Source organism: Cheilinus undulatus, linkage group 3 (assembly GCF_018320785.1).
Source record: "Cheilinus undulatus linkage group 3, ASM1832078v1, whole genome shotgun sequence".
In the NCBI taxonomy this organism is placed as follows: Eukaryota; Metazoa; Chordata; class Actinopteri; order Labriformes; family Labridae; genus Cheilinus; species Cheilinus undulatus.
The window spans coordinates 6,597,753-6,609,855 of NC_054867.1; the positions used below are offsets into that span (position 1 = coordinate 6,597,753).

General features: G+C 36.1%; 1 protein-coding gene across 3 annotated transcripts in view; it reads left to right on the forward strand.

The window, feature by feature from the left end:
• epha8 (eph receptor A8) overlaps positions 1–12,103 on the forward strand; it is a 228,663-nt gene that overhangs the window by 195,803 nt on the left and 20,757 nt on the right. For 2 of the 3 annotated variants that reach the window (XM_041782786.1, XM_041782784.1), the window contains exons 12-16: positions 124–191; positions 513–638; positions 7,126–7,311; positions 9,842–9,903; positions 11,165–11,392. In XM_041782786.1, coding sequence (XP_041638720.1) covers positions 124–191; positions 513–638; positions 7,126–7,311; positions 9,842–9,903; positions 11,165–11,392 — 670 coding nt within the window. The remainder of the gene's footprint in view (positions 1–123; positions 192–512; positions 639–7,125; positions 7,312–9,841; positions 9,904–11,164; positions 11,393–12,103) is intronic. The other variant, XM_041782785.1, reaches the window with a different exon arrangement.

Here is a 12,103-nt window from a genome sequence, read left to right on the forward strand (position 1 = left end):
ATTATGAGCTGTAGTTGGAGTTTGATAGCAAATGTTTCACGATTTTCCTGTATTCATCCCACCGTGTGTGTGTGTGCATATGTGTGTGTTCTCTCTGTGTGTATGTGTGTGTGGTTGGTACAGACACTGTGGCTACAGCAAGGCTTTCCAAGACTCTGACGAGGAGAAGATGCATTACCAGAACGGTCACGGTATGTTTGGCCCATTCCAGAATTATTACCAGTAATAGATTAAATCGCATTCCTTGCAAAGGGGTCGCATTTTCACCCCATGTAATAAAGTTCATCCTTAGAGCAAACAATTTTCATCAGGCGCTGAGTGATTACAGAAGCACACAGGCTTTATTCCTTGCATGCTGTTTATTCTTTCCCTCTCTCCATCTCCTCCTTTCTGCAAGCCATTTCTTCCCTTTCATCAAGTTCTCCCTGCACACACACCAGTGACAGGGGCTCAGATGCGATGTTGCTCTCATTCTCCGATATGTGACCAAATGCTAATGTTGTTTATCTTAGTGTCATTCCCCGACGCGAGGTTCTATATCGACCCACACACATACGAGGACCCCTGCCAGGCAGTGCATGAGTTTGCCCGAGAAATTGAAGCTTCCAGGATCAAAATAGAGAAAATCATTGGTTCAGGTAAAACCATGAACTCACACACAAACACAACTCACACACACACACACACCTACAGACACACACACACACTCAGGGTAAAAATCATTGGCTGAGCTAACTTAAAATCATTGGCCAGTGTAAAGGCTGTGGTGTGCAGCAGAGAGGAGGATGGCAGAGTGGAATCACAGTATTGCGTGGGGCTGTCAATCAAAGCTCCTCAGACAGGGAGGGAATACTAACACTGGGCTGGCTTCACAATACACCGTACAAGTTAGAAACCCTGCAGACTCACACATGAATGTGTGAAATAAAAGCAATCAAAGGTCCTAAAGATGAGGACTAAAAACAACACAGACAGTGGGTGATAGACTTATGCTTGCAAAAAGAGAACATTATCCCATGATACACTGGGACTCTTTTCCAGCATACTGGGACCTCTCACCAGTTTCCACTTCCTACAGCTGTTATAGATGATTCATTACTGCAGCTAGAAAAATGCCTTGCCCTGGTGCACAGTGCACTTCTCATTGACACTTGTCTCTGTGTACAAATTCACATAAATTCACCAGCCTCTGTGTTGGAGGAAAACCAGAGTAAAAGAAATTAATTTCTCCTGGACAGTCCATTATTAGACATATTTTGCTTGCTAACTGTAGTTCCTCTGATAAGCAGGCCGATGCGCCTCTACCAGCTGTTACTGCTGACAACTCTCACCTTAGAGGTTATACCAAAGGACAAGAGTAATAGTTTTGCTCTTAGATCAACTGGCATATTGGCAAAAACAAAAAGGTTGGGTGCTAGGTCTGAGGCATTTTAAGATTAGGGTATATTATTTAGATTATTTTTTTGGGTGGGGATGGAGGAGGGGCTTTATTTAAGAGGAGGGGACAATGGATTGTTCAGGACACAAGTGTCAAACTCAAGGCCCAGGGGCCATATCCAGCCCATGGTACAGTTACACCCGGCCCACAAGATCATATCATGTTCTTATTATAACTGGCCCTAAAATATGAGGTCTGTAGAGTTCCTCAAGTATAAAAATGAAAACTTAACCTTGATGGTATCAAATATCCTTAGGTCATAAAAATGTAAGAAAAGAAACTAATTTATGTTTTCATATTTTCAATTTTGCATTGAACAATGATGACTTCAATATATTATTTGGACTTTTATTTCATATTTCATCCTTTTACATTTATTATTTTGACTTTTTATCTCATATTTTGACCTTCTAGGTGCACCATTTAAATTTTAAGTCATATTTTTGCCTTAAAAAATGATTGTTTATATATTTGCCTTTTTAAAGCATTATTTTAACATCTAATTTTGTGTTTTGACCTTTTGAACTAATAAATTTGACTTTTTATCTCAGATTATGAGCCTTCTAACTTATTATTTTGACTTTGTAAATCTCAAAATAATTTATCATCAGTGCCAGGTTTTTTCCCCACCATTTATTACTGGTGAAAAATGAGGTTAGCAGTTAAATGTGGACCCTGTTAGGCCCTCAGGTTAGACCTTAATTCAGAATCCGGTCCCTTCTGTGATTGAGTTTGACACCTCTGGTCTAGGAAATCAAGAAGAGAAAGTGAAGCATACTGCTGGGTTTTTGAGTTAAATTTAAAAAAAAAAAAACAACAGTCAGGGCTAAAGGTAAACATAAAGATAATTTAGAAACAACTAAGAGTAGCCTGATAAACTTACTGACTACAAAGAAATTATTTTTTTTTAAATTATTATTATGTTATTTCATTTTCTTTTTTCAAGCAACAAAAATGACACAGATGACAATAAAGATACATAATTATCATAAAGACAACCCAAACAAGAAGAGAAAAAAACAGAACCAAACATAAAAAAAATACACAAAAATAAATAAATAAACAACATATAAAAGTAAAGAAATTTAAAAAAAATCATTTTTTAAATGTTTAGTCTAACAGGGAGTTGCCGTTCACTAGTCCTGTTTTTAAGGAGCCTTTATGTTTAATGTTCTGTTGTGTTCCACACACACATGTAGTTTATTTTGATAGCATTTTCATGCCCATGTTGACACTGTGCAGCTGGCTGTTAATAAAAGTGCCAGTGTGACATTTGGCATCTAATCCATGCGGATTTGACTTAGAAGTGACTGTTTTTGAGATTTCTTTGCAGGAATGAATAGTCAAATATTGTGTGTTACAACTCAGCTAGAAAATGACTGAGGTGTGATTTTTGGTCCAACCTAATTCTGTGAAGGTTCTGCCTTTGCTCAGGCTTCCTGTGATCCGTTTTACAAGGCAGGAGAGCTGGGTGCTTTATAAAACTTATACAGAACGTCCCGTGACAGAGAGGCCACAATAGGAGTCATATCTTCATAAACATTGATTTTGGATAAAATCTGACACCATTCTCTCGACAACAGTTGTTCTTTTTATGAGGAATTTTATAAAAGACATAGTTTAAAGCAGTGGTTCCCAAAGTGGGCCGTGCCCCCCCCCCCCCCCCCCCAGGGGGGCGCGAGGTCATGATGGGGGGGATGTGGCAAGGCACGGATAAGCAACACAAGCTGATGACTTCAGCCCTGCAGAACAGGAGCAGTACATTGATGTCACCTTAGATTCTATAGTACCATTGAAAGCCTGGCCACACTCTTTCCCTTTGCAACATCCGACCTGTAAGTAATAGTTGTTTTTCTGCTGTTGCTGCAATTAAGACAAAAAATAAAAAAATCAAAACTGGCATGGATGGCCTTGTGGCACGCCCCATGTACACGGTTAGACCGGGTTTGAACTTGGCCTGTGGCACTCTACCACATGTCTCCCACAGCTCTCTCATCCCTGTTCCTGATACTATCCACTGTCCTCCTCTATCAATAAAGGCAGAAAATAAATCTTAAAAAAACAAAAGACAAATCAAAGCCGGACATTGAGAGATCTGTAGCACCAAAAAAGCTCACAGTAGTCACTGAATTTATGGCAGGACTTATAAATCTAAATCCTAATCATGGGACATTCTGTCAATTTGGGCAAGTTCTTCCTCTTCTCTGCTCACCATTTTGGCTGTGTTAGTGCATATAGTTTAATTTTTGCTACAAAGTTTCTTTCTAGGAAAATTTTTAAAGGATTTTAACCCTTTAAATGCCAGTTTGATTACAGGATGGTCATATTTTTTCTAAAAAACACACAAAACAGTTATTTTCCTATGCTTAATAAGCTCATTAACACAAGCACAAAAACTAATGAATTGACGGGGATTTTACGCATAGGCCTATAATGGGGAAAAGGCTGATTTTAGTGATGAACATTAAAAATGGCAAATTTTATTATTTTTCTCAAAAATGAAACCATAACATTACAGAATGCATGATTATATCAGGCAATGGCTATGAGATCAAAAAATGTTGTTTGAATGGGAGTCAAGGGACGTTTTTGTCCTTAATGACTCAAAAGGGTACACAAAAAAATAATAATGCATCCAAGTCAATATTTTGACTAATGTTTGAAATACCAAGGACTGATTTAAAAAAACACCCTTCACTCCCCCAACATTAGTTTTCAGGAAAATAATTACTGTTTTGTGTGTTTTTTAGAAAAAATATGACCATCCTGTAATCAAACTGCAATTTAAAGGGTTAGAATCCTGAAAATTATTCAGTAATTGATTGTTTTGATTAGATCTGAAGTTGATCAAAAGATTTGACCAAAAAAAGCAGAAAAAAATATCTATTTTTTTTGCCGTTTTCGGAAGTGGACGTTTTTGTCCTATTGACTCGAAAGGGTAGTAAATTTTAAATCAGATGCTACACAAAAACCAAAAATGCATCAAAGTCAATATTTTGGCTGATCATTGACATATCTAAGCTAGATTTAGAAATAATGCCCCAGCCATCCAACATTTGTTTTAAGGAAGATATCACATTTTTTTCACTTTTTTCATTAAAAACAACATTGACTTTAAGTAATCAAACTGGCATTTAAAGGGTTGAAATCCTCAAAATGATTGAATCTTTGGTAGTTTTTAGCACAGCTGAAGTTGTTTAAAAGATTTATGCAAAAAAAAAAAAAAAAAAAGCAGAAAAAAATATTAATCTGTGATGTTTTTATAGCAGTTTTTTGGAAGTGGACATTTTTGTCCTTAATGGCTTTGAAGGGTAGTAAATTAGAGTGATGCCTGAGGGTCAAAGATGTTTGTTAAGTTTGTTTTTTCAGAAAACTGTTTAACTTCAGAGAGTCAGCGTTTTAAACTCAAGTGTTTATGTTGTGGTAAATTCTAAAAAAAAAAAAAAAAAAAAAAAAAAAAGGAATTAGTGTGCAACAGTTGTGAATGCCAGTGTGTTTGTCCTACATTTACATGCATGTTTTTACATGTTTACATGTTGATATGTACAGTGCGGGTTAGGCTGGCCTGAAATTATTTTCATCTGCCAAAGGAGGGCCCGACAAAAAAACGTTTGGGAACCACTGGTTTAAAGGAACCTTCAATTTGAGAAAAATAAAATTCAGTTCACAGACATCGTACAGATACTTTTAAAAATGTTTTTTTTTTTAATTCCATGGTAAATTAGACTATTTGTAAATGCAAATAAAACATTATTTGAAAAAAAAATGTTTTTATCTAACTTAAATGCCTTCTCTTGTTCTATCTTGTCCTTTTTTGATGCAACAAAAATATTCTTTCTTTAATTATGACTTCAGTCTTTTTGCTTTATATCTGTACAACAAGGTTATCCTACTTTTTTATTTTTTTTATTTTCTTTATTTTTTTCTCCTTTTTGTATTCCATAATGGTTAATGTTTAATTTGTTTTAATTGCTTTTTAGTTTAGCCTTTATTAGTCAGGGTTGCAGGCAGATAAATAACAGTTAAACAAAACATATGAGACATACAAAACACAAAGCACGCAGTAACAGAATACAGACAGACCAGTTGATTAATCAATCTTATAAACAAACTGGGGTAGATTATTTGTGTGTGTGTGTGTTTGTGCAGAGAGATTGGTGTGATTCCCTGTAGGTGCAGAGCATATAGGTCGAGGTGATAAGCAGAAAGAAGAACAAAAAATTATCAAATAATAGGATAATAATACAATCAAATAAAGACATAATAATAACTATAATAATAATTAAAGAAAAAGAAAAGTAGAAGGACGTGGTCTTTACAGTATTTACAGGTATGATGCGACACATAGGGATAAAGACAAAATTTTAAAAATTCAAAAACTCCTCAGTATAGTGGCCAGCTATATGTAAGGAGTAGTGCACCCCACCCTTTCCCCCATATGGAGTACTCTTGACTTGTCACTTCATTTTTTCATCATTGGGAATTAGGGAAACCTCCATGATTGCTGAGGTTTAAAAAAAGGTTGATGATGTCACAGATGTAATGTGATTACAGTAACCCTAACCCTGGTCCCAGCAGGGGGCTCTGAGGTTTTACAAAACAAAGCCTGGATGTCAAACTCAATCAAAGCAGGGCCGAACTCTGAATTTCGGTCTAACCTGAGGCCAGGGTCAAGATTTAACTGAAAACTGTCAACAGGTAATGAATTATAGGGAAAATAAACAGTGATGATAAATAATTTTAAGATTTCAAAAAAAGAAAAAATTAAAAATGCTTAAATATCACAGCATCAATGTTACTGTGTGTCCATGTAAAATAAATGCTAAATAAATAAATAAATGAGTTAAAGGCTCAAAATCTGAGATAAAAATTCAACTTTATAAGTCCTAAAGGTCAAAATACAAAACTGAAAGTCAAAATAAGGTTTTAAAAGGCAAATATATAAGATAGAGAGTTAAAATCATGAATTTAAAGGTCAAGGTATGAGATATAATACAAATCAAGAGTTTAAAAGGTCAAAATAAAAGATAAAATTCAAAACTGTGACTCAAAGGTCAAAATATGAGATAAGATTCTAGATCAGGAGTTTAAAAAGTGAAAATATGGGATTAAAAGTCAAAGTTAGGAGTTTAAAAGGTCATGGTATGATTTAAAATGAAAAATTGTGAACCTAAAAGGTCACAATGTGAGAGAAAAGGTGAATTTTAAAGGTCAAAATATGAAATAAAAAGTCAAAATCCTAAGTTTAGGTCATCATCTTGGGATGCAAAATTAAAATATGAAATGAAAACACAAATTAATTTCTTTCCCTTATTCCTGACTATTTCTACTCTACTTTTTCAAATTCTTGTGACTTAACAAGGGTTTTTTTTTTGTTTTTTTTTTTTGTTTTTTTAAATCTTCAAGGTTAAATTTACATTTTTATACTGAGAGGAAATCTGCAGACCTCATTCAGGTGAGCCACTTCTAACTAAAACATGAAATGATCTTGTGGGCTGGGTAAAACTGCACCATGGGCCGCATTAGGCCCCCGGTTCTTGGGTTTGACACCTGTGGCTTAGAGGTTGTTTACTTGCAATGTTTTTCAAAACAAATGATCACATATAGAAAAATAATAGTGTTTTACTCTTTAGGCATGTATTTTCCTTGAGGTAGGAATCATTGTCATGTTCTGGTATGTATTGTAGGGGAGTTTGGGGAAGTATGTTATGGACGTATGAGACTTCCAGGAAAGAGGGACATCCCAGTGGCCCTGAAGACCCTGAAGGCAGGATACACAGAGAAACAGAAGAGGGACTTCCTGGCTGAGGCGTCAATCATGGCCCAGTTTGACCATCCCAACGTCATCCGTCTGGAAGGAGTGGTAACACAGAGTAAGTTGTTATTTTAATTTCTACAGGACATTGATGTTTGCATTCACAGAATCTGAAAGCACAGTGAGCAATAAGAGAATAATAACTATCAGTATATTCTAAGAATGGTAGCTGTTACAGATTCTCCTTGACATAGTAAAGCTATCGCCTGGGCTGAGGCTGAATGCTTTAGCAGAAAAGGAATACTAAACAAATGAAAAGATATGAAAATTCAAATGAGACCCAGGACACTTTTCAAAGAGGGCAGCTCTAGACCATACTCTTGGTTTTACTGTTTACAAAGGCCCGACGTTTATCAACCATGAGTACAGCGCTAAGCAGCCTTTAGCAAACTAACAGTGGCAAGGAAAAATAATTCTAATAGGTAGAAACCTTGAATAGATTAAAGTTTTTCATTGCGATTAATCTCTAAAGTTCCGTAGTTAATTGTGATCGTTCTCTGCCCTTTATGTCTTATTTTTAAAAAAATGCCCAATTTTGCATTTTAAACCATTTTTGTTTTAAAGATTTCACACTGTCACTTCCTGTTATGCCTGCTTTTGTTTTAAAGAAACATAAATTTAAGGTAAATATTTGATAGCACAGGGTGCAGATGACTTTTGACTTGTTCACTGAACTGGCTGTGAATTTTTAAAAGAGTCATCAGAAGCAGTGATGGACTTTATTGGCATCACTGTGGCTGCAGGGAAATGATGCAGAGGCTTAGCTAAAATGTCCTGAGAGGGACCCTAAAGCAAGTTATTAACCATGATTTTAAAAATTGAAGCCCTAATGATGGACCTTAATTGTGAACAATGCTCTACTTGAAGCACAAGAAAATACTGTTAAGACTTTTGTTAAGCTTTTAGATGCTTTGACTGGGACTTTGTGCAGATGATGTGCAAGAATAGCTAAAAAAGCTAGCTGATATGAGTTGAAATATACAATGGCATAATGTCTGCTTGTTTACCTCTGCTTTAAACAGATTTAAAAATGAATTAAGTATCACCAAGTTGTTTCCAAGTTCTTTTTTCCACTTTCTTACAACAGCTCAGAATTAATTTTTAGGCTTTTCTTTTGTGGGCAGCAAACAGCACTTTGTATTTGACAGCATGTTGGGACATTGGTGCTCAGCACGTCATAACTATAAAAGTATGTTTGTGGTAGAGGACAGGACTAACTTGTTTTCTACAACCCAGATCATTAGCATAAATGTTTAATGATAGCTGATGTGCATCAACTCTGAACAAAAGTAATGAATTTGGATGTAAATAAGGACCTACAGAGGACGAAATAACATTAAAATAGAATATGGATATCCTTAATTTCTTTCCTTGTATTTCCCTTCAAGCAGGTTGTCGCGAACTAGACTTACAGTATATTAAAATATTAGATTGGATAAATCAGATAAATTAAATTAGTTTTACTGTAAAGACACTGATATTACAACAAAAATGAGTACTTCAAACTTACTTATCATTTGAAGTGGAGATACGATACACTGTTGCACATATTTGGCACTGTCACGTGCGTCCTGGAGTGCTGCATGCCCTCTCTCTCCCTGGCTCTCTGGTCTCCCTCCTCCCTCTACCTGCGGGCTGCAGCACACCTGGGTGTTGTTAGCACTCAGGGTGGAGGAGGGGGAGTATTTAGAGTGGCAGGGGAGCAGAGAGGGCAGAGCAGAGCTGAGCCAGGCACCGTGACACTCATGGACAAGCGTGTGAGGTTTGATTTGATTTCATTAACCTTCTCTTTTCATTGAGTATTAGTTAATTCGGTCCTAGTGTTTGATTTACCCATTCTTTCTTTTCCCCCATACATGTTTAGATTGTTGGGTTTTGTTATTTTAGTTTGGCTGTAGTCGTCAGTAGTCCTGTTTTCTCGTTGTTTTCTTTTCTTTATTAAATAATTAGTTCTTTTGGGTTAGGTAGTTTTAGTTAAGGGTGGTGGCTGGTTAGCCAGTCCACCACCCCTCCTTTGTTCTTTTTGGCCGGCGGCTGCAGCCCTTTTAATTTCATTGCTTTATTTACTGTTTGATTAATTAATTGACTTGCTTGTTTAAATAAAGCTTGGAAATTTTGGTTGAAACTTAAATTCTTTGTCTGTGTCCTTTTATGTGTTATGGCATCTTTTGGTACGAGCCTTATCTTTATGGTTTAAATTAATTATTTTTAAGAGGCCGTAACAGGCACAGTTGCCCAATTTATTGCACAAAAGCTGTAGATGGAATATTATTGTTGAGGGCGAGGCGTTCACTGAAGTTCTGCCAGGGGCAACTGGGACTCAAGCATCTCAATATGTGATTAATCCTGATTAATCCTCAGAAACCTGTGATTAATTTGATCAATATTGTGATCATTTCACAGCCCTAATCTAAATTCTTAGTTAACTAAGCTTATTTGACACAATCAGTCACAAACTAGAAGCCCCTCTTAGGTTTTGTATTTAAAGTTATCATTAATGAACATTAAGTGTTTTACATGAGATTTGGACCGTTGCATTTTTAGTTCAGTATGGGAATAATCCTGAGGGTCCGTGTTTGTCTTCTCAGGTAAACCAGTGATGATCATCACAGAGTACATGGAGAATGGCTCTCTGGACTCCTTCCTTAGGGTAAGTGTTTAACAGTCATGAGTTTCAAAGATAAAAACATGAGTTAAAATTTTGAATTGTGAGTTTTAAAGGTCAAAATGCGGGATTAAAAGTCAAAGTTAGGAGTTGAAAAGGTCAAAAGGTGAGATAAAATTGGAAACAGTGAGTTGAAAAGGTCCAAATATGACTTTAAATTCACAACTGTGAATTTAAAAGGTTGAATTTTGATGTAAAAAGTCAAAATTGTGAATTTAAAAGGTCAAAATATGAAATAAAAAGTCAAACAATAAATTTGATTGTGAGATGCAAAATTGAAAATATGAAATGAAAACAAATTGATTTATCCACATTCCTGACTTTTTATAAAATATTTTTACTCTGAATATTTTTACAATATTTTTTGCAATCTTTTACATTTTTAACATTCAAAAGTTAAGTTTACATTTTAATACTTTAGTATATCTGCCGACCTCATACCAGCGGGCCAATTACTATAGAAATATGATACGGCTTCGCAGACCAAGTACAACAGCACCACGGGTCGAATTTGGCCCCTGGGCCTTGAGTCTGACACCCCTGATTTAAGGTATCAAAACAGAGATTTGAGGAATTTGAGTTACCTTTCATACAAAAAACCTAAGTAAAGATTTGTTTTCACTTTACAGGGCCTTTAAGATCTTTAGTTCTCTCTGTTTCCTGTCAGTTATAGGGAATTATTTCAGTATCTGCCACTTGTCTACACCCTTAAAAACACACATTGTCAGTCTTTTATGTCTCAGAAACTCTGTAAAACTTTATGTCATTTAATGCATTTCTAAAAGGCATTATGAGCCTTTCTGGCAGGATTTCGACTTATCAGGGAAATTTAAAGCAGATTTAAAAAGTGCGATAATGTTAAAATTTGGCATAACACGTTTCCATCAGAGGAAAGATGTTAAGTGGCATGGCTTCCTAAATATCAGAGAATTTTTTTGCCACAGGAACAGCTCCATTGGTTTTAACATTAATATCAAAGTTTCTTTAACAAAATGAGCTGATTTAACATTGTGATACAATGACAATGTCAACCAGCTCTGCCATTTGCATACATGAATGTGAATTATTACTAAAAGGCAAATCCCTGTCATGTTTTGTTCTCTTATCTTTACTCTCTTCTCTATCTTGATTAAAATCTCAGCTGCTATCACTCTCCTCATCTTTTTCGTTCCTATACCATCATATTTTTATCTAAACATAAATCTCTCCCTGATTTTCTTTCCCTTTCCTTGTCTCCTCCTTGCAGAGACATGACGGCCAGTTCACCATCATCCAGCTGGTGGGCTTGCTGCGTGGCATTGCAGCAGGTATGACCTACCTGTCTGACCTGGGCTACATCCACAGAGACCTGGCTGCCCGCAACATCCTGGTCAACAGCAACCTGGTGTGTAAGGTGTCTGACTTCGGCCTGTCCCGGGTGCTGGAGGATGACCCTGACGCTGCATACACCACCAGTGTGAGTTTTCACATTGAGGCAAGCATTAAAGGAAGCACACACACACACACACACTTCAGCAATTCAGTACACACAAACAGATCTCTATAAGAAATACACAAGGAAGAAGCAATCAAATCAAGGACAGGTAAAAAACAACTATTTTGAAAATGCAGTCTTGTAAGAATGATGCTAAAGACATAAATAATCTCCACCTACAATTTATCTAGAGCAGTGATACTTGGTGTGTGGCTCTGGAGCCACATGTGGCTCTTTTATGTCTTAATTTTAACTAGAAAAGCACTCAGAGAGTGCAGACCTCCGCCATTAGCCCTATCTCCCAATGGTACAGAATCCTGTAGGAAATTCCTGGATCCAGACGGTGATCCTGATCACTCCCTTTTCACCCATTTAAGCTGCCCTTTGCCATTAAATATCAATATTTTCCTACTTTTCTGCCCATTTTGACACTTTAATCTTTTCACTATTTTTTCTCCCAATTTTCACCCATTTAAGCTACATTTTGTCATTAAAAACCACTTGTTTCCTAGTTTTTGACACTTTTATCCAATTTTTGCGCTTTTTCACAATTTTTTTGCCTTTTTTTTTGCCAAGTCAAGCTATCTTTTGCCATTAAATACAACTTGTTTCCCATTTTTTGCCCACTTTTGCCATTCTCGACTTCTTGTTGCCCATTTTAGTCACTTTTCATTCATTTTTGCCACATTTGGACCATTTTCTGTCACCTAT